General features: G+C 43.6%; 1 protein-coding gene across 1 annotated transcript in view; it reads left to right on the top strand.

Moving 5' to 3' along the window:
- Positions 1-14,758, top strand: part of FERMT1 (FERM domain containing kindlin 1) — a 1,173,069-nt gene that overhangs the window by 641,792 nt on the left and 516,519 nt on the right. Inside the window, exon 10 of the mRNA XM_044056523.1 lies at positions 11,153-11,277. Coding sequence (XP_043912458.1) covers positions 11,153-11,277 — 125 coding nt within the window. The remainder of the gene's footprint in view (positions 1-11,152; positions 11,278-14,758) is intronic.

Here is a 14,758-nt window from a genome sequence, read left to right as displayed (position 1 = left end):
ATCTTCCAACCATGATTCAATAGCATTGAAGGATGTTTTGGTTAAGTTCTGTAGTTCAGTTAGAGTTGGGGCAGAACATATCACAGTGGAGTCGTCTGCATACTGTATAAGGGTGGTTAGAGTTGTAGCATTATGGAGATTATTTGTAAACAGGTTAAAAAGTAGGGGGCCGAGAATAGACCCTTGAGGCATGCCCATAGTCACTGGTAGTAAAGGAGAAAGAGCTTTGTTCCACCGTACCGCTTGTTGCTGATCTATGAGGTAGTTCTGAAACCAGGCTAGAGTGGAGTAGCTTAGGTTCAGTTTGGACAAGGCAGTCAGCAGTTTGTTATGAGACACTGTATCGAAGGCTTTTGATAAGTCTAAAAAGATTGCTGATACTAACTCACCTTTATTTCTAAGTTGACTGATGGTGTTAGTGAAGCTAATAAGGGCTGTGGTAATACTATGGTAGGGGCGAAAGCCATGCTAAGTATTTGTAAGTAATTTATTGTCTAGGAGATGGTTAATTCTGGATCATTTCTCCCCGGGCCTCCGCTGAAAACAGGCTCTGTGGAACCTAGTCGGACTTTCCCAGTCAACAAATGATAAATAAATAAAACAAATAAATAAAAATAAATAAATAAATAAAAAAGTATTTGGTTGTGAACACACCTTTCAAGGATGTTTGATTGAGGGGATAGGATTGCTATGGGCCAATAGTTAGAGAAGTCGGAGAAGTTTCAGGCAGAGTATTCTGTAGTGCAGTTTTAAAATATACCAACTCATCAGACTTTTAAAAAACATGTTCCCAGTTACCTCTCTTTCCCAGCATACCTCCGGCATTTGCTGTCTACTTGAGGAAAAATCTTTGAAGTCTACATGGGGGGGGGGGGGGGGGTTCATCTTCCTCTAAACTTGGCATAATTAGGTCTTCCATAACTATTCCTGTTTGTGCTTTGTCTTCGTGTCCACATTCCCTGCTTTATACAGACTTTAATAAAAAATTCCAAAGTATCTCTAATATTTCTATAGGATCTGTGGTTATTTTTCTTTTTGTAGGCTCCCTAAGTTTTGTGACAACCCTTTCTACTTTCTGTTGTGTAAGTCATTGGGCTAAAAGTTTTCATGGTCTGGAGTTATCAAAAAGTTGTTGGTTAACAGTAATCTTTCTAAATGTGTGCATATTATACAAGTGTGCCCTTATATTCCCTTTAGCACTCTACAGTTCCTCCTCTTCTTTTTCTGCGATATTCCTCTTATTCTGCGATACTTTAACCATTGTCATCCCAACTCAATTGTTCCTATTTATTATTATAACCATATTCTCTTTTTCTTTTATTTCTACCCTATATTTAAAGTCAGTTTCATTTTACCTCACTCAGTATCTGTCCCTTCAGAACAAATTTCTGTCTTCCCTAATAATTTCTACTACCAGTTTCTTAAATTCCTATATTTTTTAACAGGTATGTAAGAAAATGCCAGTATCTCATTTTTATTTCATTATCTTGTATTCTTATTTTTGGATGGCCGTGATGGTGCAGCGGTTAGCATTGTCACCTCACAGCAAGAGGTTCTCCCGTTCGATTCTCGGCTGGAGCACCTCCTGTGTGGAGTCTGCATGTTCCCCCCGCAGTTGAGTGACGCTAAAGACATGCAGGTAGGTGCGAGTGTGAATGGGCGTGCCTTCTTTGAAGGTTGGGCATCAGGCTGGCAACTCGGCACCCTAAAAATCCACTGCCAATCATGAGTGAACCGGAGTTCCGCTGTGGCGACTCCTAACCGGGAAAAGCCGAAAGATTTTAAGATCCTGTATTCTTATTTTAGTTTTTGTTGGTGAATATTCTGAAATAGTTATTGGATGTGTGTTGAAGCTTATAATTAAATGCACATTCTCCTATGAAATATAATTTCTTTACAATCTATCCCAGTTTTGTACTTTTTGTAGTAGTGTGTAAATTCTGTCTGAATTCCTAATACTGAATTTATATCTTTCATACTTAATATTTTCATATATTTTTTAGAAATCTGCCCTGTTTTGTTCTGTTTTCCTTTCCCGGTCCCCCTGATACATCCTCAGTACCGTAGATCAAGTTCCAGTCCATACCTATAAGTAATGTTCCCTGCTGAAAGTTGATTATTTCTCTCTAAATTTTTGTAATCTCTATAGTAGCAGTTTTTGGGTGATTATTGGAGTATAAATATGTTCCAGTATAGTCCTCTTACCTTGCAAGCTTTGCCATTGCTCGTTTCAGGGCTTGCTGTGACCATCACCCCACACCCCCAAGGTTGACTAACTGCATTAGTACTCCATTCCATGGACTAGTAATGACACTGCATTATCAACCCTTATGGTAAACATAATACAGTTGTGTGAGGAAACTCACAGTAACAACAGATATTTATAGGAAAGCATCATTGCATTAGTATGGCCTCCCATCCACTACCCCCTTAATGTGGCATTTTAATATTGAGGTTGGGGGAGTGAAAGAGGTTATGGCTTTCCCAATCACCTGCCCTCCAATGTCATTTTAATCTTGGGTTTCGGTTGTAAGATGTTCTGATGGAGTCACCTGTCTTCACAATCAGTTGTAGGAAAAAAGGGTCCCTTTCCTCATTCACATTTTTGTGTTTCCGTCTCCTCACTACCTTCCCTGGAAAGAAACAGCTGACAAAAATATTGTATCCCCCCATGTATGTTCTGTGCCTACTGTCTACAGTCAGATTTTCTCCAGCTCCTCTAGCTAAGATTAAAGAGGTGAGTCCTATATCTGCACTACCAGAACACATGTTAGTGATCCACATAGCCCGGAAGAAGGGAGGATAGTGCAAGGTGCTGTCCCTTTTCTCCAAATATGCTGAAAGAAAAGGAGCTTAACTGTGGTCTAGGGATATCCAAAAGCTGTAGACATCAGATGGTAAGGACAAGCATCCAGCTGTGGCTAATTCCCATACATAAGGAGGGACAGTCTGACTTTGCTCATTCTGTCTGGACATCTGTTGTAAAGGTCAGTGTCTTCACACAACTGTACTTTGTTCAGCAATGTGTCCCATTTATGAAAACAGTCATTTCAAAAGTTCCTGATATGTGTATGCCATTTTATTATCTTTTTTTCTGTGCAGCATGAACTAACTGTCTTGTAGTCTCAGTTACATGTTTACTGTTCATAGAGACAAACTCCCTAACCTATAAAGAGGATCATCCTTTCACTACCTCCCACTGTCTGCTGTCTTGGGTGACTTGATCTCCTAATGGAATCCCCTACAGCACTGGCAACCACCTTCCCATTCTCTGTGTCCTGGACCATGTTGCCAGTTTTGAAGAGAATTCATGCATCTCTGTTGTGGGTAGTGTTAATTATCCAGGACTTACTTTTTATCGTTGTAACACATTTAGCCCAGTGTGTAATTTTACCTGTATTGTGTGTTTTGTTTGGCCTTATATTTTTCTGTTTTCCATTCTGTTGTTTTCCTTTCACAGTATTTCTTTTGTCACAGAAGATAGCCTTGTTAATGTGAACTTAATGGTTAGCTTTTACATGAAAACAAAATGAAACAGCATACTTGTTCTTTTTCACACCTAGCCTGAGTGGAATTTCAAACCTCTTGATGCGTGCAGATTTCTTGGCTGGACAACTTTCACCTTAGCTAAAATTCTGAGAATGTAGCTTTCCAACCTACCTGTAGACAAATGAATGTATCTCAAAAACTATAAATGTTACTAAAAATTTAAAATATGAAAGTTATTCAGCACTCACTATCCTTTACAATGGTGATATAAAAATAAATTATACTGAACAAGTAATTTTATAATATGTAAATTTAATTATTATAGTTATGCAAACAAGTAATTTGAAGTAGTTAACTTCATTTTATCTGCAACTTCTGGGTATTCAGATCCATATCGGATCCGAGCCGGCAACATTTCAAGCATCTGCTCCGAGCTCCAAGCTCCTCCCCCTTACCCATAACCCATCACATTTCCTACCTTCCCTCAGATCTCATTTGCCGCTTCATGCATCAGCATTGTCATCTCTCTAGCTCCAAGTGTTGGGTGTTAGTAAGTGACTTTGGTAAATTTTTTTCTTGCTCTTTTAGTGAGTGTGTGTGATTGTTTAGTTCCCTTTACCTCCCCTTCACTGTTCGTCAGTTTTGTTACCAAAAAAAAAAAAAAAACAGTTTGTGGTAAAGTAGTATAGCAAGGTCTTCCCTACCCCTTAGGTGTGTGTGTTAGTGTTGGGTTTAAGTAGGTTGGCTGTGTGGGTTAATAATATGGCTGATCATCCAAAGCCTACTTATAAAAATTGCACAGAGTGTGGCCATAAGCTTTCACCGGCCAATGGCCACACTCTGTGTGTTATTTGCCTGGGTGTTCCCCATCTTTCAGTGCAGTGTAGCATGTCCGCTGGGTTTAACCCCAGGGCCTTAAAAAAAGCAGAAGGCTAAGCTGGTGGCAAAGGGCCTTCTACCAGTTTCCTTCTTACATGCAGCGGCCTCGGCCTCGGCTCCTCCAGCTGCTCAAGCCCCCAGGCTGGGACTCAACCTCCCACTAGACCTGTTGAAGGGGAGGCTAAAGGAAAGGACAAGAGGACTAAGGACAGAGAGAAGAGAGGGGATAGGCCCCGCAAGCGGTCTCCAGAGCGGGAGCCCTTCGCTAGCCTGCCTTCCAAAGTGGCTAGGCCTACATCTCCTCGGCTCCACTCCCCGAGGTTCTCCCCAGAGCCAACGGAACCCTTGGATACGAGGCCTTCATCGAGGTCGTCGCAACGACCAGCCAGATCTGAGTCGGTCGCCTCCTCGCGCTCAACTCGGAGTCTATCGGAGTGGGATATGGACAGGATGATGAGATTTATTCAGATCCAAATGGGAGTCTTGCCAGGCCCCTCTCCCTCTGGAGGGGCGACCTCCATGCCCTTCTTTCATCCAGTTTCTCCTTCCCTGATCCGGCCTGCGGTTTCGGAGTTTATGGATCCGAGGATCCTCGGAGCTGGGGGTTTTGCGCCGATGGTTCCTCCAACCTAGACACTGGCGATTACATTGAGTTCCTCGGAACAGACCAGTTCGGATCCGAGCAACTGTCAGGGCCGAGGACGGGGAGTCGGATCCGAGGGGATTAAGGTGTCTTCGGCTCCGACCTTGTCGGATCCGAGCCATTCCTTCAGAACTCCGTCTCCGATCCTCACAGTGGACCCGGGGAGATCTTCCTCCTTGTTGGGTGCTAAAGAGGTGCACTGTCCATCGATGTTCGATGTGGTGGAGAGGGTTCTCTTCCAAGGATCAAGACCTCAGCCTATTTCCGTGGATTCCACGTAGGCTTCCTAGGATTCGGTTACGACTCCCTTCAGCTTGTCCAAGGGACAGCCCATGCTAAAGAACCCCCAGGCGGTTTCCCTGGAGGAAACCCCTCTGTGGCTAACGAGCCCTCTTCAGAGTGTCCCACATGTGCAAAAGGAGGCACCTGGGCACCCCTGAATCCTTGACAGAAGACACTGATTTAGATGAAGGAGAAGGTTCCCCCAGGTCACCTCCCAAGGATGTCTCCTTTGGAGAAATCATGGAGATCCTCTGCCAGAGGGGAGGTTGGTCAGCCCCCAAACCTTCTACAGATGAGTCAGTGTTCCTGGAGGCCTTTGGCATGGGACCATGTACGTCCTGGGAGTCCCCTCCTGCAGATCCCTTAGTGGATCTTATCATCATGCAGGCATGGAAGGAACCTGACACCATAGAGTCGATACCAAAATGCCCGGACAGGATTCTCTCTCCACCCTCAGACAGACAGGTCTGTTACATAGGATCCCCGCTGGATGCTATGGTGGTTGCAGCAGCCACCAAGAGGGAACTGGCATAGGAGAGTGCCTCGGTCCACCCTCTGGACAAGGAGTCCAGGGTGGTGGATCCATTTGGGAAGTGAGTGTTTTCTTCAGCGACATTTTCAATTTGAGCGCCAAATTGTTTGGCACACGTCATACGACTACAGTGAGACCTAGTCACGGAGTTCTCTGAGTCACCTCCAAAGTCGTTGTCACCAGAGGACAAGCGGCTGTTCTCCGTGAAAATATCAACTCTCAAATCATTTTCAATAACGTCCATGCGTCTCCTTTCCATGCCACGGAAGGAGCGGTGAGGGCGGCTGGGACCGGCGTAGCTATGAGACGACAAGCTTGGCACAGACTGTGTGAATTCATGGACCCCTTCAAGGCGTCTTTCACAAATGCTCCTTTCGATGGTTCTTCCTTTTTTAGGAAGACAGTACGTGACACTCTGGTCCAAAGCGAGAAGGATGCGAAGACTTTGTCTGCCATCGGAGTCCGCTTCTCTTTTTCTAGGACTCAGAGTGGACAAAAGAAGATGTGGTTCCGACAATCACAGTTTTCCCGGGACTCTCAGGACAACTCATCCCCTAGAGGCAGAGGGGGACAAGTCAGACGCCGCCCCAGAGGCGGGGGGGGGGGCGAGGAATTTTGGGTCTAGGGAGACCTTCTCAGTCAGGCCCACGCAGCAGCCCTGAGAGGTTGCCCGACTGTCCTACTCTGGAGACAGTCTAGGGACGGTTATCATTGCACACAATGGCTTGGGAGTCCATAACTGTAGACCGTTGGGTGCTTCAAATAATATCCAGAGGCTACACCATCCCATTCACCATCCCGTTCGTTATCCCTCCCGTCCAACCAAAGCGCCTCCCTGATGTTCCACCCACTCAAGGAGGCGGCAGCGCTAGAGATTTCCAAGCTGCTTCACAAATGAGCCATCACACCGGTCCCCCTGATCAATCCAGATCAGGCGTTTACTCCAGGTTCTTTTTAGTGCCAAAAAAGACGGGGGGACCTCAGGCCCTTTTTGGACCTGTCAACCCTGAACCTGAGTGTAGCCAAGCAGAAATTCCAGGTGGTCACCCTGCAGTCCATTCTACCTTATCTTCAGAATGCAACTGGATGCGCTCGATAGACCTCCAGGACGCTTACTACCACATCAAGATTTGCAGAAGCTCCAGGCGATTCCTTCGTTTCTGGCTAGGAACCAGTTATTTCCAGTTCAGAGCCCTACCCTTCAGTCTCACCACATCCCCCAGGGTTTTTACCAAGGTAATGGCAGTCATAGTGGATCACCTGAGGCTTCAGGGCATTCAAGTATTTCCTTACCTAGACGATTGGCTCCTCGCTGCTTCCACCAAGCTTCTTCTTTCCATGGCCAGAGACTCTTCCTTCATTTTGCAATCCTGCTAGGGATTACTATCAATGTTTCTAAGTCCCTCTTGGACCCGGTGCAGGTCTTGGACTTTATCGGGGCATGGCTGGACACCCTCTAATTGAAAGTCTTCCAAACTCTAGACAGGGTCCAGAGCCTACGGGCCCATATATCGGTGATCCTTGGCACCAGGCTGCCAAAGGCGGGCGATGTTCTCCAAGCCCTAGGCTCTATGGCTGCAGCAATCTCGATCCTTCCCTGTGCGTGCCTTCACATGCGGGTTCTTCAGTGGATGCTGGCAGTACAGTAGTCTTGGCTAGTTCTCCCCATGGACGATCCAATTCAAATCAGCAATGCCTGCAGGGCATCGCTTCTCTGGTGGCTCCATTCGCCGAAGATAATAGCAGGATGGCCATTCATTTCACCCACAGCCCAAGCCATAGTAACCACGGATGCCTCCCAGCTCTGGTGGGGGGGCATTATTTGGGGAGAACAGTCCAAGGCACGTGGTCCCAGACCAAGTCCAGATTGCATATCAATGTTCTGGAGATGAGAGCAGTGCTTTTAGCATTGCAAGCCTTTCACACTGTTCTTCTCCCGGGGACAATTGCAGTTCAGTTGCACAACCTATCAGTTGTGTGGTACATCAATAAACAGGGAGGAACCAGATCTTACCCTCTCTGTCGCAAGGCCATGAGAGTGTGGGAGTGGGCAGAATCCACCAGTCGATTTATGATTGCAACGCACATCATGGGAAGCTCCAACATCTTAGCAGATAGATTGAGTCAGGCTATTCTAATGCCATATGAGTGGTCTCTGAAACAGTCGATAGTGGAGGAGATCTTCCTTGCGTGGGGTCAGCCTTGCTGCAATCTCTTTGCATCTCCTTCCAACGCGAAGTGCAGCGAGTTCTTCGCTCTGATCCCCTCCCCTGGGGATCCCCCCAGAGACACTCTAGTCCATGCTTGGCCTCCCAGGTTACTATATGCTTACCCCCCGTTACTTCTCATTCCGAAGTTTTTTCAGAAAGGTTGTCGACTGGGGGTGCAAAGTGATCCTCATTGCCCCATTCTGGCCTCGTCAGGTGTGGTTCCCCTTCCTCTGGTCTTATGTTCTAGCTCCTCCTTGGATTCTGGATCCTTGCCCGGATCTCATTTCTCATCCCTCGGGCACTTGTCTGCCCAACTTGGACAGCCTCAAGCTGGTGGCTTGGTTGCTCCAGTTCACTTGATTGCCTGGACTCCCGGTCTGTCATCTTCAGTAAAGACTATTCTGGTGGTGTCCCACAAGGCTTCCACTAGGAGGATTTACCACAGCAAATGGAAGTGTTTCTCTATTTGGGCTTCTAAGAGGAATCTAGATCCCTTTACAGCCCCTGTTCCTGCAGCGTTGGATTTTTTTTAGCCAATATATTCCAACAAGGGGCTAGTTCTTCCATGGTAAAAGTGCAACTGGCAGCCATCTCCAATTTCCATGTCGGAGAAAACATGAATGCTATGGCCTCTTTGAGACTGTGTAAGGCTTTTCTTTAAGGCACCTATCTTTTACATCCCCCTATCAAGGACTGTGTTCCTCCTCGGGACCTTACCCTGGTTCTGCATGCGTTAGTTGCTCCTCTCTTTAAACCTGCAGCATCAATAGATTTGAAGTTCTTATCCTGGAAGACAGCCTTCCTAGTGGCCATTACGTCAGCTAGGTGGGTTACTGAGATTCAAGCTTTGTCTGCCATGCCCCCGTACGTGATCTTCCATAAGGACAGGGTCTCGCTCCGCACGAACCCTTCCTTCTTACCAAAAGTAGCTTCTGAATCAAACATTAACCAGACTATTAACGTGCCTGTTTTCTTTCCAAATTTTCAGAACAAGGTTGAATATAAGCTGCATTTGCTAGATGTTCATAGGCAGCTTTGTTTTTATCTACACAGAACGAAGCCCTTTCATAAGTCTGACCAGTTATTTGTGTCCTTCTCTAGACCCTTTCTGGGCAAAGCCATATCTAAGGTTTCTTCAGCTAGATGGATTACACAATGTATTTTGCAAATTTATAAGGACAAAGGTCTGTCCCGCCTGGTCCTGTTAAAGCTCATTCTACCTGATCTATGGTGACTTCTGCTGCTTTTTGGTTTAGGGTTTCATTGGATGACATTTGTGCGGCAGCAACTTGGGCAAGGTCACATACCTTAATTTCTCATTATAAGTTGGATTTGATCTCCAGAGGGAGAGCATCCATCGGCTCTGCGGTGCTCAGGAATATCCTATGAGGGCCTCCCAGGATTTTTAGTAGCTGGGGACTCTGTCCCACAGATTGCAGATAAAATTAAGTTAACTACTTCAGATAAAGAAGTTATGTACTCACCATAACATTCCATCTGAGTAGTTGTACTTCATTTTTCTGCAGCCGTCCCGCCCTCCTTCTCCCACACCTGTTCAAGGTTTGTGATAAAATTGAGTTGCTGATTGTTTGAGTAGTGGCAAACTCGATCTGAGGGAAGGTAAGAGATGTGATGGGTTATGGGTAAGGGGGAGGAGCTTGGAGCTCAGAGCAGATGCTTGAAAAGTTGCCGGCTCGGATCTGATATGGATCCCGAATACCCACAGGTTGCAGAAAAATGAAGTATAACTACTCAGATGGAACGTTATGGTGAGTACATAACTTCTTTTTAATATCTATGTGACCATAACAGGCAGACCCAAACAATTAGTGCAACTTTTGTTCATGTAAAAGTGTTCATTTTTTGTAGATGTCATTCTGCTTTTTGAGCTATTTCCATAATTGTGAATAGTATACATATTTGCATATTTAATGGACAAATAAACATTAATGTCTGCAAAGCAGTGCTAGTTGGATACCAGCTATCAATCTAAAGTTTGTTTCAGCATTGTGAATGCTTTCTTTTGATACCATGGAGCACCATTTGTCTCAAGTAATTAATATAATTATTAAAAACAAAAAACACTGTAAAGCAGTAAGCAGTCAGTAAAACAAACAAATAGAAAAAAACAAACCAACAGCACAATGTTTAAAACCGTTTAATGAAAAAGTTTAGCTCTTTTGTCCAGAATTCAAACAGAGAGAATTCTACACACAAATGACAGTTTTAAAATATTACTTTGATTCACTTAAAATTTTACTAGAACAATAGGCTTTGCAGCAGTTATGTTTTTAAATAGTTCTACAAAATGAAAATATCAACTTCCCCTTTTTAAAAAAGCACAGGAACAAAGTAAGTGGTAGTAGTTGTCCAAAAGTAAATACAGCACAGACATCCCTTCAGCTGATTGGCTGTTCAGTGACATAAATGGACATCTATGGTCTAGTACTTGGGCTGTTGTATGAGAAACAGCATTGTTAATGCAGTTGTTTGTAGAAATGTTTGAGGGAAGCTAATACATGAAACTGATGTTCAACAGCTGAATCATCCAGGTAATATTCCACTTTCTCGTGACCATGCAACAAAAGGAGATTTGGCAGGACAATCAGATGTAGCTGAATTTTAATGTTGTTATTGAAAAATCACTAAACAGCATTTTTCTATGGCAACGTACACAATTTTTAGCATTGCTGTATACATACTAAAAAAGCAGGTCATCTAGTGACCCTGTTTTTGTATGCTTCAAATAAAGATGATTAGTTTCATTTTTGATATTTTAAGGGTATTACTTGGATGTGCTCTGAGCATTATAAGCCAAAGAGTAAAGGCATGTCTGGCATGTCTGGCACTATAGGTGCTGTATGATGTACAGCAAATGTAGCTCTGTAGATGCAAATGAATTAAAACTGAACCTTCTTGGTAAGTTTATAATTTCTGATACATCAGAAACTGTTTAATCTATGACAGTTCTTGTGTTTTGTCGTACAGTAAGCTGCAGTTTTTTATTCATAGTATTTGACCCTAGTGGGTGACTTTATATGTGCAAAATACATTTATATAACTCATTCATAGATACATTATTGCAAGTTTTACAATGTGCCATTGTTATGGTTTTAGGCCAAAGAAGCTAACATTAAAACCATACAAGCAATACTGGTTTGTCTTTAAAGATACCTCCATCTCCTACTTCAAAAATAAGGAGAGTGCTCACGGGGAACCTACTGAAAAACTGCACCTCAGAGGTAAGACTTCTATAACTAGCAAGAGAAATTTACGTCTGGCTCAAAATATTTAAACTTTTTGATTTGCTTTACACTTTCAGATTTTGTTTGGTTTTACTTTTTTTAAAAGTTTAGATTCCGTTTAAACTTTTAGATTTTGCTTAATTTTCAGTTTGCTACTTTTGTTTTAGTGTCAAGCCCAAAATACAGTGTACTGCAGAAACTGAAAATTAATAGCAAACATTGACTAAGTTATTACAGTGCTGTAAACTAATGTGCAAAAAGTATTGGGAGTGGTAAAATATAACTTGTGGGTTTTTACTGGAATTAATTGCATTGCACTTAGTTGAAATGCATTTTTTTTTTTGCAGGTAGGCAAGCCCTCCTGCACACGCATATGTGGGTTTAAGCTTCCATACCACTAGTGTGTAAATATACTAACTTTGAGGTCATCTGAACATGGAAAAAAGGGAAAGGTGTATAACAAAAATAAGCTCAATTTTTCCCTCTTCTCCGTGTCTTACAGTTGAACTAAAATCCATCATCTGATACGGCCCAGTGCTGACATATTAATAGCAACAACGGCAAATGTTCTGACCTTTTGAATGCATTTATTTGTGCAGCAGTTAAAGGCAGTATGGCAAAGAGTCATATTGATCACTATTGTTGTAGCCTAAGCTATATAGGTTATATACTGCTAAGGATATAACACGCCAACTTCCAAAGCTTCAGGGCACATTCCATGTGCCCAGACCATTAGACAACTTGAGCTGAGGTAACAAAAAGACAGGTTTGGGTGCCATGCCCTTCAAAGCTTTCTTGCAGCCGAAGAGGATGAGCCTCTGCAGGCTTTCAGGGATTGAATTTTACCTTGTGCTGTTCCATTGCTGGGCAGATAAGTTCCCCTTGGGGGCAAAACATTTAATATTGTTTAAACTTACTTTCCTGTTGAGGAAAGTATTTTTAAGCTAGGAAAATGTGGTTTTGCTGACTCTAACAGACTCTCGCTTCGTGTCAAGCAGAGCACCTCATTGGCCGTCTTCAAACACCATCTGGACAATTGGATGGTTAACTGTAAGTTCACTCCAGGGCTTCCACCTGTGTCCCTCTTGGACAGGGGTGATAGTTGCTGGTCATGGAAATAAGGGTAAAACTCGGCTTGGTTTGAAGAGCCCTAGGGTCGTTAGCTTATTAACCTTCTGTGATCTGTTATGTGACTTAACTATACTTTTAAACAGGAGTGCATTTTTGTTTCTGTCAGTTTAAAAGTAGTTAAAAACAGTATAAGACTACTTTTTTCTGTGGAGAAACTGTTTAATTTACTTTTTAGGGCTGGCAAAGTGCATTTAAGTACTTTTTATCATGTTTTGAGTGGAAAAGAGTTACTTTTAAATACTTTATATTTTTTACTGGCTTGTGCTGCTTAACTTCCAAGGGAAAGAAGCACCATTGTCTTCTTGACCATGGAACAAACTACCAGTCCCATGTTTGATCCTTCTTCCAGCCACAAAAAGAAAAAAAATAACTAAACAGCCTTTGCTGCCATAGCAGGGTAGTAACTTGCCTCAGCCGCAGACCAGTCATCATTTTCCCCAGATCCCTCTAGTGTTGTCCATATAGATACTATGGACCGGGGGTTAGCTATGTCCTCTGTGGCTGTTGGGATCAACGTATTAGGTACGGGAGAACCACTCTTGTTGGTCTTGGGAGAGTATGCAGGGAAGTCTTCCCTGTTTAGTCAGAATGTTGTGCCCATCTTTGGAGGAGCTGTTGCTGACATTAATAAATGTAGTTGGCCCAACTTTCCTGTCAAAAAGGAACAGAAAATCTAAATACTTAGCTTCACCTGCACTAGTTCCTCAGGACAGGAGTAGTTTATTAGGTCTGGCTCAGGTTCTAGCACAGGCTACTGACCTACAGTATTTATAAGATGGCTTCTGGTAAAAGAAAAAGGGGTTCCTTTTTTTCTTGAAGTTATTCAGTTCTCTGAATCTGTAGAGGAATGTAATGGGACAGATTCAGGTTTTTCTCCTCAGATTTCTAAAGAAGAGAGCATGGTATCTGATTCCATCTGTGAGAGGGTTCTCTTTCTCTGAGACTATTTCCAGAATGTGCCAGGGTTATCAGTGGGGGAACATCAAGGTTTCCCAGTCCCTCAGAAAGTACTATGAGCTATTACAGCTGAAATTCCCAGAACCCTCACCCATCCCCCCACTAGTGCTGTCAGCATTGAAGGATGTTTGTCAAAGCCTGTGGTTTCCTGACAGACAGCCTTCTGCACCTAAGAAAGCAGATAGAATGTTCAAAGTTTCTCAGTCTTTCAAATTTGTATACACTCATCCACACCTGACCCAATGGGCCAGATTCAATAAAACCTACATATACATTAAGTGTGCACTGTTCTGAGTGAACAGGCAACGCAGACATAACTCACACCTTCTTCATCCTAATTTTAGATGTTCTTCATCTCACATTGCTGCAGTCCTTACTTATGGGTAGTCCGCTGTCCTCGGTCGGCCCGAATACCAAAGTATTAGGCTGACGTCGGTCATAGGCGCCTAGATCTGACATCAGAGCGTCAGGGTATAAAGGCGCATGACCGACGTCATATCCTCAGTCTTTTTTGCCGCATGGTCCGATGCAGAAGCAGCGTTGCAAGTGCCGTTCGGCGTTCTGAAATTTTTCGTTTTCGGAGTTTCAGACCGATACCAAATTGGGCTAAGTACCCCGTTGGGGAATATTTTTGTTTTTTCTTGCCTCAGTTACTTACCGGATGTCAGAAAAAGTGAATAATTGTATTTCTTGTGGGAAACAGATACCGCATAGGGATTACCACTCGCTTTGTATTCCTTGTTTGGGGCCGGAGCACGACGTAGTCGGGTGCTGGTTTTGTGCTAGGTTTAATAAGCGCACTATAAAACGGCCTTCTGCTACTGTTTCTAAGGCTCCTTCTAAGGGCAGGTCTGTTTTGCCTTCCTCTGGTGTCAGTTCTGGTTCTTCAGGGTCTGTGCCTAAAAAGCACATGCTTAAAATGGCAGAGGATTTGATTACTTTAATTAGAGGTTCTATGCCCCCTCCTGATAAGAGGCCCAGGATGGAGCCAGAGTTGGAAAGTTTGGAGCAGGCCTCAGATGATTCAGAGTCTTCTACTGAGGACATTCAAGATTTCCCTCCTTATTCTGATTCTGATGCAGAGGATTCCACTCCTTCTGCTTCTCCTCCAGAGGATTTTTCATTTTCAGAAACTCTGCATTCCATGAGGGAGCATTTTAAGTGGGAGGGACAGGATTACTCTGATTCCCGGAAGAGGCTTAGGGAGTTCTTGTTTTTACCACAGCATAGACCCTTAGCTATACCTCCTGTTTTGGATGTTGTTTCAGATGTTTTCTCGGAAGCTTCCCTTAATCCAGATTCTGTGCCTCCTGCCCAAGTTAAACCGGACAGGTATTACAGGGTGCCTGAGGCTCATAAATATCTGTATAAGAGTCCTAGGGCGGACCCA

Source organism: Protopterus annectens, chromosome 1.part2 (assembly GCF_019279795.1).
Source record: "Protopterus annectens isolate FY-2018-M chromosome 1.part2, PAN1.0, whole genome shotgun sequence".
Taxonomy (NCBI): Eukaryota; Metazoa; Chordata; order Ceratodontiformes; family Protopteridae; genus Protopterus; species Protopterus annectens.
This window is presented reverse-complemented; position numbering and strand designations above follow the sequence as displayed.